We start from the raw sequence: 27921 nt of genomic DNA, 5'->3' as shown, positions 1-27921 counted from the left end.
TGACTGGAAACTCTCCAACTTGCATCAAGGTAATAAAAACATTTGCTTAAACTCATCTGTCGCTGACTTCTCCTGTTTGTTTTGCTCTCTGTTGGCACAAAGAGTAACTGAATTTGTTTTCTACTTGCAAAAAACTTTATAGCTTTATAACATTGTTAAATAAAGGGTCTGTGACTTGATAATTTGTGTTAAGCTAGAAGAGTATTAGCCTGGTAAACCACAGCCTCTTGTCCTAATTTTTGCTTCCTACAAAAGGATTTGGAGCCTTGGCTGATGAGAACTCATTGCTTGCTGGAGCCAAAGACTCTGTTGAGGTTTTAAATTTTACCCAGTGGCTAACGTGTGGCCGTGATGTGCTCCATCTGCATGGTTTTAGTGATTGATATTTTAGACAGACTTGTCAAAACACTGCTGCAGTGATCAATACGACTGAAGATAGATGGATGAGTTTCTCTAGATCTTGCTGGGACATTAGTCCTTTAATCCCGGAAATGTTCTTCAGGTGATAGAAGGCTGAAGATAATATCTACAGATAAAATGCAGACAGTAATGCTCCGGGTTGATTTTTCTTCAGAAGGAACTTTTAGTCAAAGTGTCTGCTAGAAGGTTTTAGATTTGATAACTGCTGTATTTACTGCAGATTGTCCCTGTTATTCCTCCAGGTTACTCCAATGCAACTTTCCTGAATGACAGCACTGTGATGACCTATCGGGGAAACGGCCACATATTCCAAAACATCACCAGCCTGTCTCTAAACCTCCGCTCACGGAAGCGTAATGCAGCCATCCTGCATGCGGAGAAAGGTTCCTCCTTCATCACGGTTTCTGTTCAGGATGGTCTCCTCTTCATGGAGCTCCAGAGCTCCTCTGGTGGGCTCAGCGGCTCGGAGGAGGAGAAAGAGGAGAAAAGAGAGGAGAGGGTGTCGACGGTGAGCCTCAGCAGCAGGAGGAGCATCACTGACGGCGAGTGGCACGCCGTCCATCTGTTCATGACTGCGCCGTGGGCACCGTCCTCTCGTTGGACTTTGGTTCTGGATGATGAGATAGAGGAAGCCAGCCTCTCCAGGAGCCAGGGCAGCAACCTGAACTTCCTCAGGGAAGGGGTGGACATCTACCTGGGCGGCCTGGCTCCGTTCACTGGCTGGTCCCTGGCCGGCTGTCTGGGAACAGTGGAGCTGGGCGGCATAGCTCTGCCTTACTTCAGCTCCTCGGAGGTGAACCTCCCGCGTCTGCAGATCGAGCAGTTTATCCAAAAATCCCCGAACCCGGCGCTGCCCGGCTGTAGAGGCGCCTCGGTGTGCGAGCCCGGCCCCTGTCTCAACGGCGGCCAGTGCCAGGACCTGTTCAACACCTACAACTGCACCTGTGCTGAGGGCTGGGCCGGCAGACGCTGCGACGTCCTGATAGACACCTGCGCTTCGAACCCTTGTCTCCATGGCAACTGTAGCATCAATGGTCTCAGCTACGAGTGCACCTGTGAGGTCGGGTACACAGGTGTGGACTGTGAGGAACAGGTAGATGTGTGTAAGAACCACCTGTGTGCCAATGGAGCCACCTGCCTCCATGGGCCGGATAAATACGCCTGCCTCTGTGCCGAGAACTACACTGGACCGCTCTGCAGGTGAGTTCAGGTGCTTTTCTGCAGACACTGTAAAGACACAAATCTGACCAAGGATTTTTGGTATAGTTTTTAGTGCAAATACACTTAAAATAAGACAGAACCAGCTCACAAATAGTTTTTAAGCAAGATGTAGGAGCTTGTTTTAAGTAAATAATTCCCTAATATTGATTAAAAAAATACTAGTCCCACTGGCATATTATTTCACTTATAAGAACACATCTTAAAAGTGAAACAATCTGCCAGTGGAACTTTTTCATTAATATTAACTTATTAATCTCCTATTTCTCACTGAAGAGTTATTTATAAGTCAGTTTTGTCTTTTTTTTTTAAGTGTATTTGTACAAAAATAATTGGTAAGATTTTGTGTCTTTCCAGAGTAGTGCACAGCTTATAGGGCTGGACGATAAGTCAATAACAATATCTATTGTGATAGACACGTGATCAATATCAATCGAGAAAAATCTGCTAGAACATTCAATAATTTCACTGGATTTCGATCCAGAACCGCACAGCATTCTGGGGGATGTAGGCAGAGGAAAGGCTTTAGTCACTGAACCTCTCATGGCGCTAATCAAGTCTGGTGACATCAACTAACTTTGGTTACCTAGCAACGGCCTGTTGAGTAACTAAGGTTTTGCCATGGTGCCTCAAAACTGTTTAAAAATAAAAAAGAACAATGTGGAGTAAAAGCTTAGGATAAAACAGGAAAGGTCACGCCACCAGTTTGGCTGTATTTCAGATATTTAAACAAAAAAAAGAATCAATAATTATCGACATCAATAATTATCGATTTCAAACCCTTATATCCTGATATGTTTTTCAGCCATATTGTGCTAATACACTCATTAACTTCCACTGTATAAAGAGACAAAGTTTTTCCCCACTGTCTCAAATTGAGTCAAACTAAATATTTCCTGTTTCAAATTAGTAAAATTACTGAAAAAGGAAATTTTATAGAAGCTTTTAAAATAAGCATTACATTTTAAAATTAACCAATTGGTAATAACAGCGTTGTTACACATTAGGGTGTCTGTTTACAACAAATTCTGGTTTGTTTCCTCTTCTGCTATGGTTTAATTATACAGACATGAAACCACTATTTGATGTGTAGTATTAAAATACATGTGGTGTTGGGCATCAGTTTTATTCAGTTTTAGCTTATAAAGCAGGAAATCATCCCAAATGGTTTAAAGACACTGTAATCTTAGTGTATGCCAACTTCTGACTTTGGATAAAGTAATAAAAAATTCTCCACAAAATTTCTTGCTCACTATTTGATATTTAAAACAGACATTATTTGTGCTGTTAAAAAGAATAAAAAGAACCGTTTTCTTTTTATTGAAGAAAATGTAACGGGTCTCTTAAAACTGGGTATGTAAACATGTGGTTTCTACTCTATTTTTCCTGGATGTATAAAGCTGAAAAATGTGGATTATCAGATAACAAACAACCTCTCCCTTTTAAGATATTCTCAATTCTCCAAAAGTGTCGTAAAAAACAGAACTAAAACCTTACTTAGCAAGCACAAAATACACAAATAAATGCTCCAAAATCGCACACAGCCAAGGGAGCGCACCACAACACAAAACAAAATCCTTCACTGTAAATGTCTCCATGTCTCTGCCTCTGTTCAGCACTTCAACCACAGTTGCAGTAAGCGTCTCAGAAGCTGCGTTTCTATTCTAGTGTCAGCCAGAAAAGGCCTCAGTCTCTCTGGTTCGGCGCCAGTTTCTCTCCCTTGTCATCTACGGTTTGCCTCTGAGAACCAGCGGGGGAACGCCTCCAAACATTTATCCCGTAAACACACAGCCTCCTGCCTTTTTGCCTCTTTTGCACGGGTAAAATCTTTGCAAGTGTCTCGCTAAGAAAGCAGCCAGTGAAGCGATCTCCCTTTACTGGGAACATCTCCGCTGTATAGTTTTCATCAAAATGACTTTGCTTTGTTTTTCTCACTTGTTTGTGCTGCTTTCTTCCTCCTTTCAATTTTTTTCCCCTTTCTGTTGTTCTGCAGCGAACGCGTGGAAGAACTTCCTTGGTACATCGTTGTCAGAAAAATGTGAGTTTTGTTTTTCTTTCTTTATTTCTCCTGCATTCCCAGGTGTTTGCTTCCTGTTAGATATTTGTCTCTCACATGTCATGCACAGCGCATCCTGTTCTTTTGTTGAGTTGTGTGCAACAAAATGCCAAGAAAAGCAAATATTAACACTCCCTCTGACGATGTTTGTTGTCAAAATGAGCCAACCAGTCTTTCAAATGAGTGACAGCTGTTGTTCAAAACATTCCCAACCATTCAAACAGAAGACTCCCCAAACAAAATTGTACCTTTTCAGAGATAAGTACCTATTTTTACATCCACTGAGGACTGACTTTCACATTGTTACAAAAGGTTGTAGAGAGATTGTTTGCTTGCTGATTCCTGCACTTTGGATGTGACAGTTTGCTGGCCAATAATCTCATTTTGCCGCGTTTATTTTCTTTCTTGGGGAAACAGCAGGAGGCCAAACAAATCATCCAGAACAATGCACCTTCTGGTTTAAATACAGGAATCCTGCAAAGTCTTGAAAAGTCTGGAAGTTGCATTTATATAATCACATTTTCCAAATAAGTATTGAGAAATAAAATTGAGTATTGAAAACATTTTGATATTTACAGTACATAATCCACATTTTCATAAAAGATTAACATAATAGTTTCCAAAGTGTGTTTTCTATTGTTTTGTATTTATAGGTTTGACTTATTTCTGATGTGCGAAATCATAACTTTACTAACATCTTAGTAGTCAGTCTGACTCCTAAACTGAATCTGTCGTACAAATGTAAAAAAAACAAAACAAAAACGCATTGAATTTTCAATTTTTTAGGAATACATTCTGGTATGAGAATAAGATTTTACATTTTAAAGCTAAACTCAGCTTTGCTTGTCCAGATGGCAAAAATAGAAGCGGAAGAGTCATTTACTCACGATTTGTGCTGTTTTATTGTTTCTGAAACATACAAGTAATAAGCCCCATTTTTAAGGTAAATGTTTTGCATTCAAATATTCAAACTATTTATGAAAATTGTTCTAAAATTGAATGCATTACATTTATGGAAGTTTAAAATGTGGTGAAGCCCTGGAAACACGTGTTTCACCTCTGGTTTTTCTCTTAGCATTCCCAAGCTGCCTGTTTCTGTGTGTGGTGATGAGGTCAGGAATTATACCTGCTTCAACGGAGGGAACTGCACTGACCGGGAGCTCTCCTGCGACTGTCCTGCAGGATTCATTGGACACAGGTAAGATAAAGTCGCTCCCTTCGTTCATCCGTTGTCTTCTGACCATTCGAGATTGGGTCAAGAATCCCACATGCAAAAGGTAAATATTATTCTTTCAGTGAGTTCTTTGTTTGCCCTGCAGTCTTTTCTCAGCGGGTTCCTTGTAAAGGTGTGCATCATTTTCTACACAGCAAAAAACAACAATAATAAAAATGATGCAGCTACAAGAAATAAATCAAATAATAAAATGTAAATCTGTAAAAACATTAACAGATGCAAAATAAGCATAATTGAAAGATATAGAAAAAATGTAAACTTGTAAGACAACAAGAAACACAAAGTATGTTGTATTAAAGAGACAATAAGCAAGCTAGGCTTTCACTGCGTTACAGTATCACTGTTTATAAAATCTTTCTGCAAAACGAGAAACAGGATGAAACTTTATTCAGATCTGATTACAGAAGAGTCCCAAGAAAATAATAATGTCATCTAACAAAAGCTAAATTTGTAATTAAAAACAAAAGAGACCCTAAGAGAGAGCTCTGTGGGACACCTTTAGTAATTTGCTTGAATTGGCCCAATTCAAGCAAATTACTTCATGAAAGTCTTTCATGTGTTTTTTTATGGTTTTTTTTATGATAAGTAAGCTTTGGTCATGTAATTTGTTAGCAAAACTAAAACAAGATCAGGTGGTGTCTGAGAACCAATCAGGAGTCGGTAGAAGGCAGCAAATTTAACCAAAAAGCACATATGGTGTCTGTTCACAGTTACATTTTCTGCTGCCGTCTAAATAACTGTTAGTGTGCAATTTATAAAGAAAAATGTGTATATAAATATAGATTGTACACTGTTTTATGTTGTCGTGTGTCTTTAGGTGCGAGCAGGATGTGGATGAGTGCAAATCCAACCCGTGTCTGAACGGCGGCTACTGCAGAAACCTGGTCAACAGGTTCGTCTGCGTGTGCGACATGAGCTTCGCTGGAGACGTGTGCCAGACGGACGTAAGCGACATTTACTTTTATGTGGCGATTCTCCTGTGGCAGAACCTCTTCCAGCTGCTGTCCTACCTCATCCTCAGGCTGGACGATGGGCCAGAGGTGGACTGGGGAGCAAACGACTGAGTGTGTGTGAGTGTGGAAGGGCTGTGAATATCTTTTGAGACGCTTTAGGAAAATGTCTGCATTTGAATGAGTAACTGTCAGGTTGCACGGGATGAGAATGGACATTTATTTTGGCTAGATTAGGGACTTCTGTGGTTTGACTTCAGGGACCACAGAGTGATTCTGTGCCTTTCACATCAGCAGCACTTTATTTATATTCAGTGTTTATAAAACTTGTTTTGTTTGTCCATGAAAGGATGAGCACATATGTCCTGATTCACAGACACTGTCTTGCGTCTTTGCCTCCATTTCAGTGTCTAAATCACAAAGCAAGTAGCACTAATGAGACACTGAAGCTAAAATGCTAATCGGGTTTCTGCAATCTTTCTTGGTCAGGATGCAGTCGCTCAATAAAGGTGTTCTTACTTTTTGTAAGATGGCAACAAATCTTATTTACAGATTTGACTTAACTTATTTTTCTAGACTACCCTCTGAATGTAATATTCCTTAAACATTAAATTGATCAAATTGTGCACTTAGCTTGCAACAATTTCAGGTTCTCCTCACTTGTCTTATGAATTATAAAAAAAGCATTACAGCAAATGTGGGCTCCATTTCATCTAAAGGCATGCGTAACGCCAGACTGTATTGTTGCAGGAGAGAGGCTTTTTGCTGACAGTGCAGTTTGAGGTGCAAATATTCCTTTGCAGAAGTTTTGTGAATTAGATGCAAAAGGAGAGCAGTGCTTTAGTGAATCAGGCCCTCTGTGTGCAGCTGGATCACTGGTTGATGGTTTTCAGTGTCAGTAATCAGAATGTTGTGAAATTCTTTTAAGTAGACAAATATGAGCAAAGTTTTAAAGAAATACATCAAAGGTTTGCACAGTTGGTACAGATTGATGTGCAATCTTCAAAAAGTAATGCCAAGCCCAACTTGCTTCCTACAAGATTACAGGTTTCACCATGAACCGAGTTCTTTAAAGATGCTATGCAGTGGTGAATTTTATTTTCAGTAATGTACAGTTGTAATGAAAACTCAGCTGGGAATAAAGTATGGTTCACTGCAAAAGGATTCAACAAGATCTAAACTTTAAAAGTGGGCAGAACTGAAAAAAACCCAAATTATTTAGATTTGTGTGTATTTGGGTTGATGACATCAAAGGAGGCTCAAGTATTGAGACGTTCAGCAGGATTGAATTAATTTCTACTTTGGAATATGGAGTTTGATTGAAAACTTGTAAATAAAAAGGGAACAAAAACAAGGAGGCAAATACAGACTTACTGAACAGAAATGGAAAGTTTGAGTTTGGCGACTAGATTTTGTCTTAAAGTTTTACAACAAAACAAAACAAAAAAACTGACCATAACTTGTTCTGTAGGAGTCAAACTGTATAATGACCTTCAGTAGGGGGGTAACTTAGAGAAACTAACAAAAGCGACAAAGAATATTTGTCGCACTATTTGAGGACTTTAAATTAGAAATAGTCATTTACTTTGTTAATGATCACCTTGAACTTTCTGGCAACTTTCTGTTTTCCATCTGTCCAATGATGTAAAAGTCTAAGTTACGATGTAAAGAGAAGCACGCTCTGCATTCAGAAAAAACATTTTCGGGGAGCTGAGGAATAATATAAAATCCAGTTATTTATACGATTCCCACTACCTGATAACCTGTCAGTCTCGTCTGAACTTTGGGGTTTGGAAGCTGTGTACGGATGAATTTGTGAACTCTGAAAAACAGAGCTGTAGCTACAAAAGCTCCTGGAGGGCCCCGGATGTCTCGCTTGTTCTTGATGTGCGTTCAGAGCAGCTCGTGACTGACTGCTGAGTGTTGTTTTCACCAAAGAAGAAGTTTTCTGCATCTAAGCCTTTCTGTCTGAGCCAAAGATATTTTGAGCCCTAAATTCTCGGCGGCTCTGCTTCAGCCGTACGTTTAGAAGTGTTACTGCGCGGCTGTGGTCAGCGCTGAAGCAAACATGAATGTTTTTCATGTTAGATTTCATGTGTGGTTTGAATTTTAGAACATCATGAGGGTATGCGTGTAATGTCATGTTCGTCAATCATATTCTGTCTGTGTTTGCCGTCTTTATCCATCTTCCGTGTTGTTTAATAAAACAAAATCAAGAAAATTTGTTTTCTGTCCTCTTTTAATGTCTCTTCACTCATTTTTTCCGTAGTCACCTGTTGTATCATTTATTTTTCTGCATTTTCAAAACAATCTGTGATAAACATCAAAATCAGCTCATTGATTTTCTTCCTGTTAGCCATTGTGTGTGTGTGTGTGTTTACTGTTCTCAGGTGTACACCATGACATCAAAGATAGACAGTTAATCCGTTTTAACAAGATGTTGATCCCAGAATAGCGCAGGTTCAGATGCACACTGTCGTCACGCACGGCACACAGTTAGGAAAGAGTTGATCTCTTCTCTGTGTGACATTACAGCCACAAACTTCAGCGCATTTGAGATTTTCTATGTAAGAACTCAAAATAGGAATTGTAAGAAAAAGTCCCTAAAATTTTCAACACTTTTCTACAAATACAAATCTGAAAAGTGTGCAGTGTACCTATCTTTACCCATAAATCCAGTGCTATAATTGCATGTGTGAGTGACTTAATAAGAAAAAAGGGTCCACCGTCATTCAGTCATTCGTGTTTAGTATAAATTCAGCTGTTTTGTGTTATAAGTCATAAGAAGTCCTGTTTGCAATTGCACAATCAATGGAGATGACGCTGAAAACATGAGAGAGAAGGTGACTAACTGATCAAAACTGATCATTTCATATTTAGAAATAACATAATCACAAATTAACAAAATCAGGCAAAGTGAAAAATTTTTCAATTTATTTCACTGCAGGTGTGTGTCTGGTGAATTTTTGGCTGAAAGGAGTTTGTTCTTCATTCAATGGGTAGAGAATCCAGACATTTTTACTCAAGTAAGAGTAGTGATACTTCATAATAAAACTACTCAAGTAAAAGTAAAAAGTACGGCGTAGTAAAAATACTTCTACTTCTTCCAAATAAATGTAACTGAGTAAATGTAAGTAGTTACCAAATTCTGTTGGATGTGGGGATTTGATTCTTTTGCATACGAAGACGGATGTGGCTAAACTTTGGGACAATCATAACAAAACCTGTTTTTGGAAGTTCATCTTCCTGCAGGACGACGACGCAAAACATTCAGCCAGAGGTAAAGTGAAACGGTTTACATAAAGATCATGAATGTCCGCAAAGGGCCGCTTGTGGAAGAACCCATAAACAAACCATTTAAATATAAATAAACAGCCATCTCTGTACTCTTTAGTACTTTTTAAAGTTAGATAATATTGAACATCTTTTTACATTGATGTAGTTTGGCAGTATACAGATAACAAAAACTTTGGTTTGACTGATTAAAATAATATTTAAGCACACGACTGTTATCTTGAGGGTTCTATTTATGAGTTCCTCTGGAGTCTAAAGGGCCACATAAAAAGTTATGGCTGACCAGATTCGGCCCCAGGGCCTTGAGTTTGACACGTGGGTTAGATTAATGCACATTCAGGTGTTAGAATGGCCCTGTCAAAGTCCATATATTATACCAATTAAGAATCTGTGAGAAGTGATGAAACACACAAACCAACAGAAGATGAGTAAAAATAGAACATTTTCTGGGTTTATGCATTGAACCATGAGACAAAGAAAACTCATGAAGCTTGTGGTTGGTTAATGTGCTTAATGACAAACTTTTAGTGCATTTAATAAATAGGTAGAGAAGTTTTCAGTATTTAAATTGCTATTCACCAATCAGGAGCCAATAAGGTTCCTATATCTGGCTGATTGATTAGTAAACCTGATTAGGACAGGAGAAAATGCTTCTTTAGCACAGTTCACACATTTACACAATCTATACAGACTTTTTGAGCTTAAAGTGCACCAATAGTTGCTCCCGTCTCCTTTCAACCTGCATCTTGTCGTTGCAGCATTATTATTTTTTTTAAGTTGAGGCATGTGTGTGTGCGTCTGTGTGTCCTTTGGAGGCACAGGTAGCCCTGACGGTGGGGATACAGAGCGGGGAGGGAACGGGGGAAGTGGTTTTTCACTGTTGGCACTGACGTGGCCATCCTTTGAGAGCAAAAGAAGCGGAGAGGAAGAAATGTGCTTTGCCAGCAAAAAAAAAGAAAAAAGAGAGAGAGATAGAGAGGAGGAAAAAAAGGGAAAAAGCAGCATCTGGTGCTGAAGTGCAGTTTCAGCAGAGAGCTGGTGGCATTCACAGAAGTTCGGTCTGCTTCACAGGAACGTATGAGGGCAGCTTATCTGGCAGGCACACACACACAAACGCGCGCGCACACCCCCACACACACGCAGAGCAGGTTGATAGTGCTGACAGCAGGGAAGCATCGCTGCCATCTCTGCTGTGTGTGGAGCAGCTCTGCAGAGGCTTCAGGGTGGCCTCACTCTGCACCTCAGAGACTGGTTAGTTAGACATCTCTGTGTCTGCGTCTGAGGCACTCGGTGACTGATGGCAGGTCCTGGCTGCAGGCTGCTCCGGCTCGCTTGTGTCACACTCGCTCTGACAGCCAACTGTGCTGCAGTGACAGGTAAGCACTTTCCAAGAGTCAACAAAGAACTTTGTAGCAGGGGGAAGGAAACTCTCATGTCTACAGCGTCAAGCATGAGCGCCAGGGTTATTTTTTGCCTCGGGATACGGATGGTTGTATTTTAAATTAGAATTACAGTATGTTTCCATGTTGATTGCTCAGTGTAAAGTTTGCTGACTTCTGAGATTATTTTTGTGTAACCTGCCAAGTTCAGCAAGAAGCTTTTAGTTGTGAAGATGCTGTCAGCGGGGAATTGAAGTGTTGTGGAGACTTACAGCTGCTAATGCTGTTGTAACCTTGTAGCAGCGGCTCAGAGAGTCACAGCAGAGACGCCAACCACAACCACTGGTGTAAGTGCTGCTCTGTTTTCTACTGCTGGTTAATGAAAAGCTAATATTCACTCCACTGCAGGATTTAGAGGCTTTGATTTCCTTAATTCTAGGTGATTTGTGTCAGAACTTGTGTTTTTGACTAGAAAAGCACAGAATCTTCAAGTGCTTTTGATCTGGTTTCTACTGCAAATATATTAGTATACTTGAAATTCAACAAAACTAACTTACAAGTAACTTTTAAGCAGGATCAAGGAGCTTGTTTTAAGTTAATATTGAATTTAAAAAATACTAGTTCCACTGGCAAATTATTTCACTTTTAGCAAGACATTTTTTCCCATGTTGTAAGTAATGTGCCAGTTTATCAATATTAAGGAATTATTGGCTTAAAAAAAGCTCCTACATCTCACTGAAAAGTTATTTGTAAGTTAGTTCAAGTACACTAACATATTTGCATTTGTAATTGCACAAAAAATTCTTGGTAAGATTTTTTTCCAGTGTTCTCTGCAGAACCTTATCATTTCCAGGTGGTGGTTTGTTGTCTGCAAAGATCAAAGAACTGCAAAGCTTTAAAAGGCACAAATCATCATTTTGTGTATTTTTCAGTTGTTTCCAAGCTTGTAGCTTGCAATAGTAATTTTTATTTTCAACTCCAGCATAGAGAAGTATGTAAAACTGCTCAAGAAAGAGAAAGGAGCTACATGTGGAACGCCATTGGTTCATAACCCATGTCTACCTGAGACAAAAGTAACGATTTCAGTTCATGCAGTAAAGACCTCTAAGGAGATTCAATAGCAGACCGGCATCCTACTCTGTGATATATGAGTGCGCCATGATGAGACCAATCTGCTTGTATGTGGAGGAGAAAACTTTAATAGAAATATTCTGGTAGCTTTAAGATAAACATTGCAATGCAAACATAATACTTTATAATTACATGCTCTGCCTTCTGGGAAAAATATTGGTTACTGGAAATATTATTTACAGGGCCAGTATTATGTAAAATCATTTATGTTTTTAGCCTTACATCATGTTATAATGTTATTCCCCTCATCAAAAACATACCTGGAGTGTTGCTTTGTTTCATTCATGCATGTTTGAGAAATTATTGAATCTCCCGTGGCAACTATTCAGATTTGCAAAATGCTTGGTCCCACTGATCGCCGCCCTTTCTAGAAGCTCTTCCTTTGAGCTGCAGCCTCCAACAGAGTTTCTGCTTCACAGAGCAACCCGTCCCCACAACTCCCTCACTCAGCTCCTTCAGACTAGCCAGTAGCAATTAGCAAACATCTGGGGGAACTGCGCATCTGCTGAGTTTCTGACTGAAATGCTGGTGAAAACGCTGTTAAAGGCATAGTTACTTAATGGAGGAATGTTGTTGTGATGACATCCTGAAGGAGTGTCTGAAAAAGTAGGAGCTTCTTAAAGAAACAGAGGCCCAATTTCAAGGTGTTAAATTGCAAAGCCAAATTTCTTTGACTTTGCAAAGAGTCAAAGACATTTGATATATGCAGTATTTTGAAAGTATCATAGTTACTTGATTGTGTTATAAAATGGCTCTATGTGCCTGGAAAATACATAACACTGCCACTTTAAAAAGTATTTTTTGTTCATTTTGCTGCATAAGTGGGCATAACTCAAAGAGCTATTATGTTTCAGAAAAGGTTATTTTTTACTACTTATCTGGTATGAAAATGAATCAAAGGCCAATTGTGATTTATTTACTTCATACATTTAGTTTTTTCAGGTTCTCTGGTTCCACAATAAGATGATATGTGCCTTTTAGGAGCAGATTTCAGACAAATCAGACCTCGCTTTTATTCACACTTTAAAGGGCTTTGGTGTTTGTTTGTGGGAGCTATTTTGGGGACAATGGATCGTGGTGCCAGTTCTGATAGGACGGGATCATCAGGCAGCATCTTGGCTGTATGTGTGTGTGTGTGTGTTTGTGATCCCTCACAGACGGCGCGTGCTCCACACAGCTCGCGGGTGGCTGCAGTGCTGGCACCATGTCTGGTCTGCTTGGCGATAGCGGCGATGCTGGGGCTGGCGCTCGTCGCAGCCAAGCTGCATGAGAGGCGGCAGACGGAGGGAGGTTTCAGGCCGCGGCGGCTCCAGGCTCCTGGTGGTCGCAACCCACCTGCTGAGCTGGGAAACACATCCATCAGCACGCTGGCAGAGCGCGTGGAGCGCCTGGTGTAGTGTGAAGGAGTCAGGGGAGGAAAGAGTGTGAGGGGAGAAAAAAATTAGTGTAAAAGCATCCAAAAAAATATGACTTATTTAAATAAATCACATGCGACTCCTCTGATTATGTCCTTCTAGCTGACCTCTGAGGGTTTGACCTCCAACCTCTTGCTGTCCATCAGTCTGGCATCTGTCCTCCTGCTTCTGGTGCTGATCCTGACCTCAGTTGGGTTGGTGGCCGCTCTAAATCGGCGCGCCACCCACGGCACGTACAGCCCCAGCCGGCAGGAGAAAGACGGATCCCGGGTGGAGATGTGGAGCATCACGCAGCCGCCGCCGATGGAGAGACTCATATGAGATCCAGGTGTTTGAGTTGGAGACGAACCTGAGAGAAGCAGATGGATGAGAATGTATTCAGAGCCTGCAGGCTGAATGGAAACATTTTACACTGCTGCTGCTTTCATTGAGTGAAACATTTCATGCAAATAATTGAGTCCAAGCTCCTGTGTGCTGCAGGTCAGCGTTAGGCTGCAGGTCAATCTGAATGTATTTCTGTTTAATGTGTATATTTAAGTTTAGAAAATGTTCCTACTTTGTTCTTGGAAATTTGAAGGATTCATGATTTCTTTTCTTCATTTTGTCAGGTTAGAATCAAACTTCAACATATTTTACTGGTATTTAATGCAATAAATTGGTTGCACTTTTTTAAAAAGGGTGCCAGAGTAAAAGGGGCACAATACATATGCAGCATACACTTTATTTTCTTTTTAGAGGTATAACAACGAGAAACAGCTTTTGTTCTGATTAGAGATGTTAAACTGGTTTTATATTGTACACCTGTATGAGATAAAGGTATGATAATACATGCATTAAATAAATACACTTTAATCTCAATGTATTTTATTAGGATTTCTTGTCAATCATATTTAGGAGGATCAGAAAATAGAACTGATTTAGACTTACGCCACACTTCTTAGGAATTTATTTGTAATTTTAAGACCTTTGAATAATTTTTTTCCTCTTTTTCACATTTGTGTGCTACTTTGTAAAGATCTAAGCCACTAAAATAAACCTGAGAAGTGTGTGAGTAATGAGTAAAATGATTGTGTGATACTTAGTCATTTAGTGTTGCAGCTTTTATTTTTTAGGGAACAATTTTCTTTAAAGAACTGATTCAAAATGTAAAAATCTCGATTTTTTTTCTACAGTGTATATGCCTATAAATGTGTTTTAAAAAAATTTTTTTTACTTTCCATTTTTTAACTTCTGTAACGTGTCAGAATGTTTATTGATTTATTGTCTGTCAAGTTAAGACAATAAAAAATAAATTTTTGTGGTCAAAACTGCAACAAATCATTACATGATTAAGGTGGATGATTATTTAAATGAGATTATTTTTTTAAAAAACATGCATTGAAAAAATAAAGCATAGCAATTTAAATGTTTTCAAAAATGAATTTTAATATATTTACTCATGCAAAAACTACATTTTAACTCATTTTTGCTCAACCCCCTCCATTAAATATTAAAGTCAACATTTTTTTGCGCAATTTCATTTAAAATCCAAATAAAGACACAAAGAATGTTAAAAAAAAAATCAGTCTGAACACGGCAGAGCATGAAACATTATTTATTTCCTGTTCACAGTGTGTACATTGTGTGCTGTTGTACCAGGTTACTCATCAGTAGCACATTAGATTGACCTCAGCTGTGAGACAGCCACGATGAGCACATGCAAAAGTGCACACATCAAAGAAATAGAAAAAAAGATTACAAAAAATAATTAAGAGAAAAAAATAAAACAAAACCAAAAACATCATACCAAAGAGTTAGTCCTGATGAAGAGGCCAGTCTGAAGAAAGCTGCTGACTGTAACATTCAGCGTGACGGTCACTACACTGACACTGGCTTCAAATACAGACAGGAAAATGACGTTGATGTTTGCTAACATTGTCCGTTATTCAGTGAAAGCTGCTACATCAGACATCCCCTCCCTCGCACTCCAAATCTGTAATTATAAAGCAAAAACTATGTAATTACTGTGAGCATTACACAGTGTCATCTTAACCCTGAAATGCAAAATCCGTCTCTGTTTCAGGAGCTAAGTCACTAAAGCTTTTTAAGTGGGCCTGTCCTCCCACAGCGCCCTAATCTGATGCAAAGCAGAACAAGAAAACAGCAGAAATCTGTTTCCCGACAGGAAAAATGTGCAGCGGATGACTTCTAATTTAATGTGAAGCACAGAGAGAATTACACGGATTTTATGGAGGCTTTAAATACTGAAAGAATATGAGTACCAACAGGACAGATACACAACAGAGTGTACAGTACCAACATGCAGGTTACACACAGTGAGCACTGCATCACGTACAAACAACCATCAGCCTTTGTTTCTTCTGCTCAGAAGTCATCACATCCTTCTGCACCGTTATAACAGCTACATGGGACATTTCTTAATGTTCTCTTCGTTTTCCAAAAATAAAATCTCCAACATTCAAAGCTCAGGTGTCATCTCTTTACAATATTCAACACCAATCATAAACGTATATTTCATATATATATATTTAATCCATGTAAAATATATTCAAGCCAGAAAAAATACACATCTATTCAGTTGAAAATATTTTTTTTTATCCATATGAAATCAACTAGAGAAACTCCTCTGAAAATTATATATTTTTTAAATTCAATTCACTCAAAGGAAGATGTTAAAGTGAAATAAAAAATGCACACAAACTATACAAGCAATTAACCTATGAGTACAATCAGAAAAAGTATTCAGTTTGCAGTTATTTTTTTATTTTAAATATGAGCAGGAAGATTTCCAATGAGAAAAAACTAAAACTCACCACAGCCGTGAGAACAAGACACCAGAGTTCATTTTGTGGGATTTCCTGTTGATTAAAACCCAACATACTCTGTTCCTACCACAATAAAGTTGGTCTAGAAATTAGTACCATGTTGTGATTACACAGAGGGGTACTTTCTGCATAAGGCACACAACACACTACATCCGTAAAGGTCAACTCACACACGTTAAAAGTTATTTTTTCAGAGAGATGTCTTTGTAAGAGATGGGGTCCTGATCTCAGCATTTGCAATAATCTGTATCCGACTCAATTCCTGATACCACAGCGCCACTTCTAGCAAACCATGCAGCTGATTTTTAAAACTCAACACCTATTTTCATGTGCACAGTTTGCAAAACAGTTTTAATCTTGAAAACGAAGCGCCCTTTAGTCTTTGCAATGACGTTCAGAGTTAAATAGAGACTGTATTGGCTGCTGCTTGTTCCAGTCCGCGTTATGTGTGCTGCACACAGACTTCTGTCAATGTTAAGGAGAACAGCAGAAACACTAGACATTAAAATGAATGTTGTTTAAGGGAAACTCTAAGTTTGTAATTCAAGAAAACAATTGTCTTTAAATTTTGTCAACACCACCAAATATGTAACCAGAAAACATGCACGCGTTAACCTAGCATGTCTAAGTTCTTCGCATGAAAAAGTTGAGTATGAGCAAGATTTTATTGAAGAGTGCAGCTGTAACTTTACAAACTCAAATAGGGCTGAAATATGTTTCACATAGTCAAGTCGAATCAAAACAAACAGTAGCCTAGCACTTCAGCAAACTGTTATGCATTAAAAAAGTCATCAGCAGGAATAAAATGTGAGCTGCATTTAGCAAGTTCCGTCAGAAATTACTTCAGAATCAGTTTAGAGGACTGGTTAAACAAAGTTTAAACATGCTAGTGTGGTGGCATTGGCCTACCACACTAGCAACTTCTTGACATGAAGAGCTCATTACCAAGAGCAAGATGAGATTTTCCTGAAGTCTAACTGTATGAAGACTAACGAGTAGGACAAAATATCTGTCAAATTATTAACAAATAATAATATAAAAGAAAGAGTAAACATCTTAGCATTAGCCGAGCACTTCAGGACTTCAGATGACCGTCTCATCAGCAGGAGCAAGACTCAAGATCTTATCAACAAAATCCAGTTAGGATCGGATAGCTGTCAAATGTATAAATAAATTACTATACCAGAGTAAACATGCTAGTGTTAGCCTAGCATCTCAGCAAACTGGACCCAACAATGGCTATCATAAGCAGGAGTAAAACATGAGTTCATTGCAGATGCTTAAAAACTGGTTGGATAAAAATAGCTGTTGCTGTCTGGCACATCATTGACGAGTGAGTTATGTTGGACACAGTCACAAAACAAAAGCAGACCGAATCGGCATCTTTAAGCTTGCATGTGTTATTATTTCAAGACTTATTGGGCTCAGACTCTGTGGCAGCAAATGCCTTAATCTTAAGCTACTGATTACTATCAGGGACAAAAATAATTCCTCACTGGGACATTCCTAGCTACCCGAGCGGTGAAGAAAACTGGCCTCTTAAGATTTCTAAATATTTGCATAGTACACAAGTTTGTTAAAGTGTTTACAGTGAGCGAAGCCAGTGCAGAAATTGTTCTGGACTTTGTATTTTTCTTTGTCTTTAACCATTCTTGGAATTACCATGACTGATTCTTTTTAGCTTTTTAGAAGCATGCCAAAGACTTTATGGTCAAATCGTTAACGCAGAGCAGCACTCGAGAAGTGGAGAAACAGCCGCTATTAAACTGCCACACCGACTGGCGTCTGGCATAAATCATAAGAACAACGGACCATAAATGTAGTAATCCCAACCCAAGCAAGTGAAAGAGTTTTCTCTTCCTCTGGGTTTGTGGTGACGCAGAGAACAACACAAACCCGGGATCCCTGGATGCTGATGCTTCTCTCCACAGGAGAAACGCTTATAAAAATACTTTAGACCCTGAACACATTACATCCACGCAGCGACTCAAAGACCTGCAGTATATTGCTTCATTACACTACAATCGTCCTCCACTGCAGTACAGTGCAGAGGGTTTCCTAGTCAGACATAAGTTGCATTTCCTATTAAAACACAAAGAAAGGAAAAGAGACAAAAAAGGAGAAACATAAGCATGATATCTGTCAACAAATCCTACAAAGATTCCACACAGTTAAAATTAATCTTTCAAAAACTTCAACACGACATATTCCTGCTATTCATGACCCATTTTGTGGTTGATATCTTCAGAACGTAAACAGCCTTAAGGCAAAGTGCCACACAGAGGTTAGGGAAAAAGCACAGAGAGGTGAAATAACGGGAACGGAGCTTGTTTTGGACCGTTTGTGGGATTGGATTCATCAACATCCTTCAAAGTTCGCCAACAACTGTTCTCAATTTAAGTCGGCATTGAGAAACATGCTAAGAGTAGCAAAAGGCCGATGGAAACAGAAACATAAAGAAAAAGAAATGAAGTAAAAACTCTGGCTTTTCTCAGTCATTCGACTGTTTGCTTCATCAGGTATTTAGTCTCAACAGATAGGAGTGACATTAACACAAAAATAACGCAAAACTCATCAAGAACATCTACTTTTCTATGAATGTGAACTGCTGTATTTAGGGTTCTGATGAGAAAGTACCTGCAGTGATTTCTAAAGTTTAAGACATCAGTATCAAAACAAATCACATGTCCGCTTAAGGCATACTGATCAAAATCATGAATCCAACAGAGTTTAATTAGTTTCAAAGGCCTGCATGGACATTGTGCATCTTGCTGGTTTTGCAGTTTAGTACCAGGTAGTAATGGGTGATTATCATAAATTAATCCACGAGTGCAAAATTGTAGTATGAAATGTTCAGAACACTTCTGAACATTTCATACTAACTGAAATGTTCATTTAGTATCAACATTTCAACATCAAAAAAACATGATGTTGTGTTTAGGGGAAATTGGCCCTTTGAAATCCTTACAAGGTACTGACATTAAATAAATGAAGCTAAAGTGCTCAGTAGAGATGCACCGATCGACCGTCTGGACGTTGAAATCAGCCAATTTTCCAGGTCAAAGTCTCAAAAATGAGATTTTCTATTCATTAAATGCAACAAAATGTAAGAACGTCCACCAAAATGGTTCTATAAACATCAACCGATAATCATGCACATTTAGTTTATTAAAATCAGATATTGTTTAGTAATATTTGCTTTGAAGCATAAAGTGCAATAAGCCTTATTTAATAACAATACCTCTATAAAATAACCTGCAGCATGTTTATTTCTCTTTTATGTGTTATGGTCCTCAGAATAAATTGTTTCGGCAGTTCCAGTCCAGTTCAGACCTGGAGGAGGATCAGAAATCGGTATCGGCCTGGAAATGGTGATCAGTGCATCTCTAGTGTTCAGATATTTGCAGACAGATGAAAAAAACTGAACTGAAAGCGAAGCAGAAATCTCCACCTATTCTCATGCATCTTATTTATTTTACAGAATAAGTTTAACATTAATATCTCATAAATGTATGTACGTTTAAATTTATTTCACCTTTTGACAGTATGTATTCCTTATTTGAATCATAATTGAATGCTTTTTATAATTTTACTCACTCTTCACCATGTTTTTGAACATGTTTGAGGTATTCTTGATGTAAACTAATTTATTTGACCAAGTTTTTCTTCCACTAGATGGAGGACAGGTGGAGAACTCTGCAGTGCTTCCTTTCAGCGCAACCAGCTCTTTGCTCTGAGGCTTTTTGTTTGTTTTGGCCCTTATTAACTTTGTTCATAATGTTCCCTTATCATGGAGGGTTCAGCTGATCAGCTGTAATAGAGTACAGGAACCTGAGTCAGTTTTCCTTTTCCTGTGATCTTTAGGACTTCTCTGTGGCTTTTCCTTGGACCTGATGGTGGCTGTTGCTGCAGTGGACTTGAGAGAGGTGCAGGCTGCTGTGAAGCGATGAGCTGAGGCAACACATGGATTCTATCTCCTCCAGCAGGCCCGGGTCCGGCCCGCCAGCCGTCTCCGAGCCTTCACACTGACCCAGACACAGCCCAAATCCCAGCAGCTTGTCTTTGGGAGCCTCTTTCTCCTCCTTCTTCTCCTCCTCCTCCTTCTTCCAGGGGACCTGGACCTGGCTGCTCTTCATTGGGCTCTCGTGGTTTCCTCCTCGCTGCCTCCGAATCGACCGCTCGTGGTAGTTTTTCACCATCTCTTTGGACATGACCTTTCTCCTCAGGATGCCAGTGGACCCGGTTTGGTTCTGGGTTTGGGAGGGCTCGGAGTTGCCCTGAGGGTCTGAGATGGTGCGACTCCGGCTGGTCAGTTCCGGAGAAGAGTCTGGCTGAGATGTAGGTGGGGATGGGGGTGTAACTTTATGGGGCAGCAGGGGGGAATAGGACAACCGGTGGTCTCCTGGAGGTCGACCCGAAGGCATGAGGAGGTGGGAATCGGGACGGGACTTAGAGGAGAAGAGGGGAGGAGGATCCGACTTGGTGCCGTTGGCATCATGGGAAGGAGGTGGAGCTGAGCAGGGGGTCACTGCAGAGAAGGCTGCGAGGTTTTTGGACCCCTTCAGGCTGCTCTTGTTGGGCTGCCTGCGTGGGGACGGAGGAAGGTGTTTTCCATGGACGGCGCTGTCATCCTGGCCCATGTTCCATCCGCTGTGATCGGCGCCACCATCAAAGCTGCTGTCGTCTGCAGCTGTGGAGTCGCTGCAGGGTGAAGGCTTTGACTGGAGAAGGTAAAAGAAGGAAACAAAACCAGAAATTACAAAAAAGAAAATACATCTGCACTCTTAAGAATCTGTAAGTTGTGTTTTATACCAGTCATTATGTTTTGTTAGACATAAAAATGTAAACTTAGGCAAATAAGTCTCATTTCTGGATTTTTACATACAACTATTTTAACAAAACATTTTATCCTCTGCAGGCTTCAACTTCTCTCCTCATGTCCGTACAAAATAATTGCATTCCTTCACAATAAAATACCAAATACACCCTCATCTATTTTCTATACAGTCATCTTGTTGACAAATGCCATTTTAAAATTCTACCTATGTACACCTTTAAAACCCCAATAAAAACATGTTTATGCATTCTTCACTCTTTGGTGCAAAAAATGGTTTAAAATCTATCTACTAAAATTTGTTAGTAAAATTTGTTTATATGATATCTTCCAATGATATTATACTATATTCACATATTTCATGTGAAGATGGAAAAAGACACTTGAAAATGTGTCTTTTTTAACAACTTCAGGTAACAAACAAAACCATCAAATGGTGATATTACCTTGTGAAAAAAACTCAGAAATAGTCACAACAGTTTGGATATATTCCTTCTTTCTTGCAGAAAGTTTCGTTCATTTTTATGTTTTAGAGTAGGGATGGAAAATCGATGTTTGATCTGTTTTGCAAATATGTTTTTTGGTGCGTTTAACGAAAATTTTTTTTTTATAAAACTTTAGATAAGTCACAAACAAGATATTGACATACATGGAAAACCCTTATATTGTAGCAGAAAAACTTTAAGTATTCAAGAAATGACTAAGAAATACAAAATTGCGCAGGAATGCAAAAGTAAAAATTTCCCCCCATGTCCTCTATGGGGCTCCATACGTTGTGGTCTTTGTTTTGCATCTTTATTCTGTCACAGATTAACTTCATCTGTACGGCATACCTGGACCTTGAAGTCCAAGTCATCCAGGGACCTAAAGAAGTCCAAGCTCTTGGCAGCACTGAGTTTTCCTTGGTCCATTGTTGTGGTGGTCAGAGAATCCAGGATTTCCTCCAGCAGGTTCATCTGGCTGGAGGGTGACGGGTCGATGTCCGGATAGAAGGAGTCTGAATCATCGCTGTCTTCTGTGTACGAACGGACCTCGCCGCTGTCTTCAGAGGAGATCCTGGATTAAAAAAACAAATAAAAACACTTAGCACAATTATATTTAACGTAATGTATTAAAAAGAAGAGATGTGACTGAGGCAAGGTTCTTGCGCAGTAAATTTGATAAATTAAGAGTTTCCATTCCAGTATAACCACAAAAGGTCAGGATAAATGTTAGCTGTGCAGAATAACAGAAATTTTTCAGTCTTTAAATGTCATATGAAGAAAAACCCCAAAGCAAAACTGAAACATCAGGTGTCCATAACATGCTTACACATGTTTGAGCTTTTATTAAAGTGAGGTTTTTCTGTCAGTAACTGAGAAACAAAATATGTGGTAGATGAGAAAATGCTAAAATTAGCATCTCAGTGGGAGTTGTGTAAATAAATATTATAAAAATAAATTAATAATTTAACTTTCTATAGTTAGGGTGTTGGTCCACTCTGTTTATTTACAGCCAAAACCAGTGCTGAAAACTTTGAAAACTGGCCTGACCAAAGCCCCATAGTGAGCACTTTTTGAACTGATTTGCTGAAATAAATAAATTTTTAGATCAAATGTACTGAAATGCACCTGTAGCTGTAGCAACCCTGCAGCGGTGTCCATCAAATGATGCTGTAAGTAAATGGGTCCACTGGAGGGCAGTATTATCATTAGCAACAGAAACATATGACTTTCTGTCTGGACCAAAAGAAGTCAACTTCTCAATCAGCCAAAGTTGCCTAATCTAGCATCTTTGTTTATACAGAAAAGAAAAATAAAGCATCGCCTTCAGCTACTTACTTGCTCGCATTGTCCAACTCATCATCGTCGAGCCCATAGCCAAGATCTCGAGGGCCCATGCTCATGGGAGACTTGTTTAAGTTGTGCTGTTAATGAGAATAACAAAGCAAGGGGAAGCGGTTACACACTCGGAATAATATGATCACAACAAAAGTGGACCCGGGAGGGGGGAGGTCTCAGTTACACTGTAATAATAATAACCATGGTTCTGCAGAGATGGAGGGATTCATAAGACTATAGAAAAAAAGTGCGTGTCAGGTGAGTCCTCATAAGAGAGAACAAGTATCTGTTTTTAATGAGTCCAGACCCTGAGGGTTGAGACTAAATTTGTCAAATTTGGATCTGCAGGGGAAAAGAAAACCCTTCAAGATCCCCTGCAGTAATTTGCCGAGCTCAGCATTACGTATAAGCTAAAAGGCACTTGAGCGCTGCAACACGGGTGACTACATTGATCATTTGCATTATGGCACCGGCACATGTGATTGTATTTGTCACAACAGAGAGCTGAGTGATCAGTGTGGAGTGTAGTTGTCTGCCGCGGTGGGTTTAATAAGCCACCTGTGTACCGTGTTTAATGGGCGGGTTAAGGAAGAGACAGAAGCTTTACAGAGCAGGGCAGGACTGCCCCCCATGGGAGCCCAAATCTGCCCCAGGCCACTTATTAACATGCCTTCCACTACGACGCACATGTTCCTCTCACTATGTGTTCATGTTCACTGATGTTAACACTATCTCTCATCTTCTAATTTACACTCTTTGGTGTTTGCTGCTCACCTTCTGTGTCTGTTTTCTTTTGCTCTAACTGTCCCCCAGTCTGCGTTTCCTTCAGAAACAATCAGGAGTTTCAGCTAGCATCTTTTTAAAGCTGATAGACTTTTCTGTAAAATCAAACTGGATTTTAGTGTAGTTTGTTAATAGAACAAAACGCCATGGTCTGTTTTTCTACTTCTTAAACTGTTCCTGGTAAAAATCTTTATCAAGACTAAATCTTGATAAAGATTTAGTCTGGTAAATCATGTGTTTGGTTTACCGGTGGTAAATCAAACACATGATAAATTAAAACAAACTCAATAATTTCCATTTGCATGATTTATTGTTCTTCTCTTTTCTCTATTTCTACCAAAAAAACTGGATGACAAAAGTCTTCAGTCTGGTGCTTTGATCTCTACTAGATTTTTTTTTTAAAGAACAATTTAGTTTACAGAGACTTCATAATTAATTTTATTCATTGTTTGTTATTTTGTTAAATTATTTTGGATATTTAAAATGTCTTCCGGTTCCAGTGGGAAATGTTCATTAGAATTTAAAGTGTACTGATCTCTGAGATTGTGTTCCTGCCTTATTATGCCATTGTTACCATTATCTTACTTGAAAATGGTCTACAGTATTATAGTTTATTGCAGTAACTTCTGAGACAATTTATCATTCAGGAAAATTTGTTATCACAGGCCTAATCAAGTTAAAATCTGACCTCCACTTTGACTCTGGTAACATCCTGTCAGGCAACTCAGAGTTCTTTTGGATCCATTTGTAATGTTTAATTTTTTCTCTTTATTTGCATTTGTAATTCAAATTCTATCTTCAAATGTGTTTAATAACAACTCTAAGATCCTTGGTGATAATTTAGAGCCATATTTTTCTGATACATTATGGTCAAAACTGATCACCGGGTAGCCAGACTTACAGTTGTGCCACTGTGCTTGCACTTGTTCTGGCGCATATAAAATATATATATTCTTCATATCAACATTAGAAATCCAAGATGTAGCATGAACCAAACTTTAACTCTTCACTTTTCAATTCCAGACTCTTTGTCCACTTCAGCTGGATTATATGATTTAGACAAAATGAACTCTATTTAGCTGCTTTGTCAAAAACTAAGTTGGTTACTCAAATTAGTCATTTCTTTTCCTGATTTTCCTCCTTAGATGTCAAAAGAGAAAATTCAAAAGACTAAAGTTTCCCCCAGATTTACCAACCATAAAGTGTCAAAGTCAACTGCAAATCCTCCTACATCTTCACTGATGCCAGCTGATCGGCTTGTTTCTTCTGCCCCTTGTGATGTCATCAACCCAAATTCACAAAAAGTACAATTAGCAACTTATTTCTTGTTTTAAAAACGTAATTTTATAAAATCTCGCTGCCGAAAGCCACACTTCAGTACCTACATGTGGTTTTATTGTCAGTGCATTTTGTTAATAAGGAATATACACACCACTGGTTTGATATCTTTAAGAGCGCTTAGCTCCACCTCCATGTTTGTTTCATGCACTTTTACTCTGGAAGTGTTAAATACACAATAATGAAACTCCTCAGACAGAAAATGACTCCAGCTCATGGTAAAAAGGTAAAGAAAAGCAGTCAGAGTTGACTGAAAATGTGACCAGCGAAGAGGGCGATGAATGGAAAGTGGAGAGAAGGAAATGTAGGAAGGTGAGGGAAGAACTTTGTATGAATTGATGGGAAAGGCGTGTGTATGGATGAATGCAGGGGTGTGCGTGCGTGTGTGTGTAGAGGCGAGTTTCAGGGGGAGAGTAACTGCGAATCAAGCTGGTCCTGATTAGTGGCACCAGTGCCAGCCAGACAGGCGGAATGTAACGTGTGGCTGCGCTGCCCTCATTTAGGGCCCGTGTTCGGCCATGAGAGACGCGCACGCTAACACGCACACTCCATCACATCCGCACCCTATTACCAAAAAAACACAAAGAGTTAAAGTGCCACTTTCTCCATAAAAGTCAGTGAAGGAGATGTGTGCAGTAGCCACTTAAGTCTCTCAGCCATCAGGCTAAACATGAACACATGTGGCGGCACCGCTGATTGGCCGAGCTGCTCCCCTGCCATGGTAGCTTGGAGCTATAATGAAAGAGATTTCAGAGGGGCTCAGGCCTGGGATCCCTAAACAGCCTTTAATGGGTTCCTGTGTCAGGGCCGTAAATCTGGGGCCCGGGCCGACACGCCAGCCAGCCGTGGCAGGCCGGCGGAGCGGAGATGCACCTGTGAGACAGCGGGGACGAGTCCGCTTCAGACAGAAACATGACTGTTACATGTGTCGTATGATCGGAGTACAAACTGTTTGTTTCAACCAGGGCAGCCCTCACTCCCCTCCCCTCCTCTGCATTTAGGTGTTTATTAAAGCAAGGTGAACCCAAACACCAGCAGACACAGGTCACGACGCCTGGCTCTCTGATCTCGGTTACAGCTCTGGTGCCGTCTGCCTGACAGGAAGTTCCACAGGGAGCCATAAACGGATGGGACCTCACTTCCCGGCTTTATCAATTTGTCATTCCCGCTCTTCATCATGACCCTGCGGTGCGACATTTAAGATTAAACTGCTGCAACAACAAAGCATTTTATGACTGAAGCGCCACCAGCTGGTTTAGATAATTTTCTTTCTTAAAAAAAACAAAACATGGTGGATTCATGTTGGTAAAACCCACAAGGTAAAACACTCTGCCTCTCCAGGGCTGTAAGAGACCTCAGACAGAAGCTGATTCACAATAAGTCAACAACAACAATAACAAAAACATGCAGACATTCACAATAAGAGCTTCTCCCTCAGCTGAAGCCATGACAGCTCTGTCACCATCCCACTTCTCCCCAGGCCTGACAGGGCAGTGGAGAGCACGAAATAGGAGAACAACAGATTATCATACTGCTCCTTCATTAGTTCCTTGCTGTCGGCTAATGGGAAGCTGAAAGGTGAAAATGAAAAAGCGATTCCCGCTCCATGCCTCACTGTCTCTCATTTTCTCCCTCCGTCACTCTGCTGCCACTGACAGATGTCACCGTTTCCGTCTGTCTGTCTGCCTGGCTCTTGGTTCCTTCCTCTGTGCCGCGTTGCCACAAGTAAAGACCGAACACAGTCAGAGCTCAGGCAGTGAAGGAGTCAGGGGGGAAGCAGGAGAAGCAAAAAAAAAAAAAAACCCAGACATGCTACAGTTATTTCAGTAACTTGATTCGGTTTTTTTGAATATGCAGAGAAGACTGATATGTTTAATATGGAAAAGATTTGGAATGCCTGCTTCTTTATCAATGTTTAGAAGGTTAATTCTTTTCCTATTTGTATCTTGATTTAATTATTTTGACCTTCAACAGAAGCATAAAAAAATACCAAAATATTACAAGTAGAGAAACAGTGATTATGCTTTTCTGAGGACATACCAGATTACCTGATGACTGAGATTTTTTCCTATAGGCTATAAAATATTAAAGAGAAAAAAAGCTGCAGAAAATACATTGACAGAAGTAGTTTTGAATCCAACAGCACATGAAAGAAGTGTGTGATTATCCCCATTAATCCATCAAAGTCTGGGTCCCCTAATCAAAATAAATATTTAGACAATTTATGACAGCTGCACATATCAGTCTTTTACAACTAGATCTGATTCACAATTAAATGAATCAGATCATTTAATTGAATCTAAAAATAATACTTTGCTCAAAAGAGGTTGCATGTCTCATTCCAAGAGAAAATGAGGAATTTAATACCTCACTTTATACCTCAATGTCTCGGATCTGTTACTAAAAGTACCAGTTGTCTACTGGTGTCTTTTTGTTTTAAGATGTAGGGATGTTAGTGGCCTTTATTCACAGGATTTATACAGGGAGACATACAACATGGATGGTTTCATGCAAGACAGAAAACCTCTGTATTGCTATGCCACACGCTAAGCTAGGACGCCTTTAAACAGAAACTGATGGAAAAACTTAGTCTTGATGCTTTATAATAGAAATGTATTTCTTTGATCATTTGAAATAGAAATATCCTTTGTTGTTCCTTTGTGGGGAAACTCATTACCAGCAGAAAAGTGTAAGGCAAATGGATGCAGATTCACACAAAGGGTGAAAATATAACATCAATCATGAAAATATGAGAGATTCTAAAGCAAGATAAATTTTACAACAGAAGATAAAATACTGTATGGTATAATCAACACATAATGTTTTAGTATTTTACCTTCACAACACTGACTGATGAAGGGAGTATTGTCATCTCTGGCCTATAACTTGTATATCTTTATCAATGCTTGTGAGCAGACTACGCCTGATAATTGAAATAGGCGTTTACAAAAGAAGAAAAAAATCACATCAAAGAGGCATTTTTTATTCAACAGATGCCCTGACCAGACTCTTTTAGACCAATTTTCATGAGCCTTTGAGGTCGGATCTGCTGATTTTTAAGCAATTATGAATTTTCTATGGATTTAAACAGGTCAAAATGTTAAGGTAGCTTTGAATTCAACAAAAAATGACGTAATTAAAAGACAAGCCTATCAAGCTTATCAAAACATGTTCCTAATATAAAAAAATAAGGTTAAACTAAAACAAAGTACATTAGAGCACAC

The 27921-nt window shown here is 39.3% G+C and overlaps 2 protein-coding genes across 8 annotated transcripts in view; one reads left to right on the top strand and one right to left on the bottom strand.

The window, feature by feature from the left end:
* The window catches only part of crb1 (crumbs cell polarity complex component 1), a 28419-nt gene extending 14002 nt beyond the window's left edge, over positions 1–14417 (top strand). For 3 of the 6 annotated variants that reach the window (XM_032572653.1, XM_032572650.1, XM_032572655.1), the window contains 5 exons: positions 663–1620; positions 3632–3676; positions 4770–4892; positions 5746–5872; positions 12840–13322. In XM_032572653.1, the coding sequence (XP_032428544.1) occupies positions 663–1620; positions 3632–3676; positions 4770–4892; positions 5746–5872; positions 12840–13079 (1493 nt within the window). In that variant the 3' untranslated portion in view covers positions 13080–13322. Of the gene's footprint in view, positions 1–662; positions 1621–3631; positions 3677–4769; positions 4893–5745; positions 5873–5949; positions 8100–12839 lie in introns of those variants that run through there. The other 3 variants (XM_032572651.1, XM_032572652.1, XM_032572654.1) reach the window with 3 other exon arrangements.
* Positions 14418–14675: 258 nt separating this feature from the next.
* dennd1b (DENN/MADD domain containing 1B) overlaps positions 14676–27921 on the bottom strand; it is a 138883-nt gene continuing 125637 nt past the window's right edge. For both annotated transcript variants that reach the window (XM_032571735.1, XM_032571734.1), the window contains 3 exons: positions 22577–22662; positions 21590–21812; positions 14676–20643 (listed from right to left, as the gene is read on the bottom strand). In XM_032571735.1, the coding sequence (XP_032427626.1) occupies positions 19783–20643; positions 21590–21812; positions 22577–22662 (1170 nt within the window). In that variant the 3' untranslated portion in view covers positions 14676–19782. The remainder of the gene's footprint in view (positions 20644–21589; positions 21813–22576; positions 22663–27921) is intronic.

This window comes from Xiphophorus hellerii, chromosome 9 (assembly GCF_003331165.1).
Source record: "Xiphophorus hellerii strain 12219 chromosome 9, Xiphophorus_hellerii-4.1, whole genome shotgun sequence".
Classification (NCBI taxonomy): domain Eukaryota; kingdom Metazoa; phylum Chordata; class Actinopteri; order Cyprinodontiformes; family Poeciliidae; genus Xiphophorus; species Xiphophorus hellerii.
This window is presented reverse-complemented; position numbering and strand designations above follow the sequence as displayed.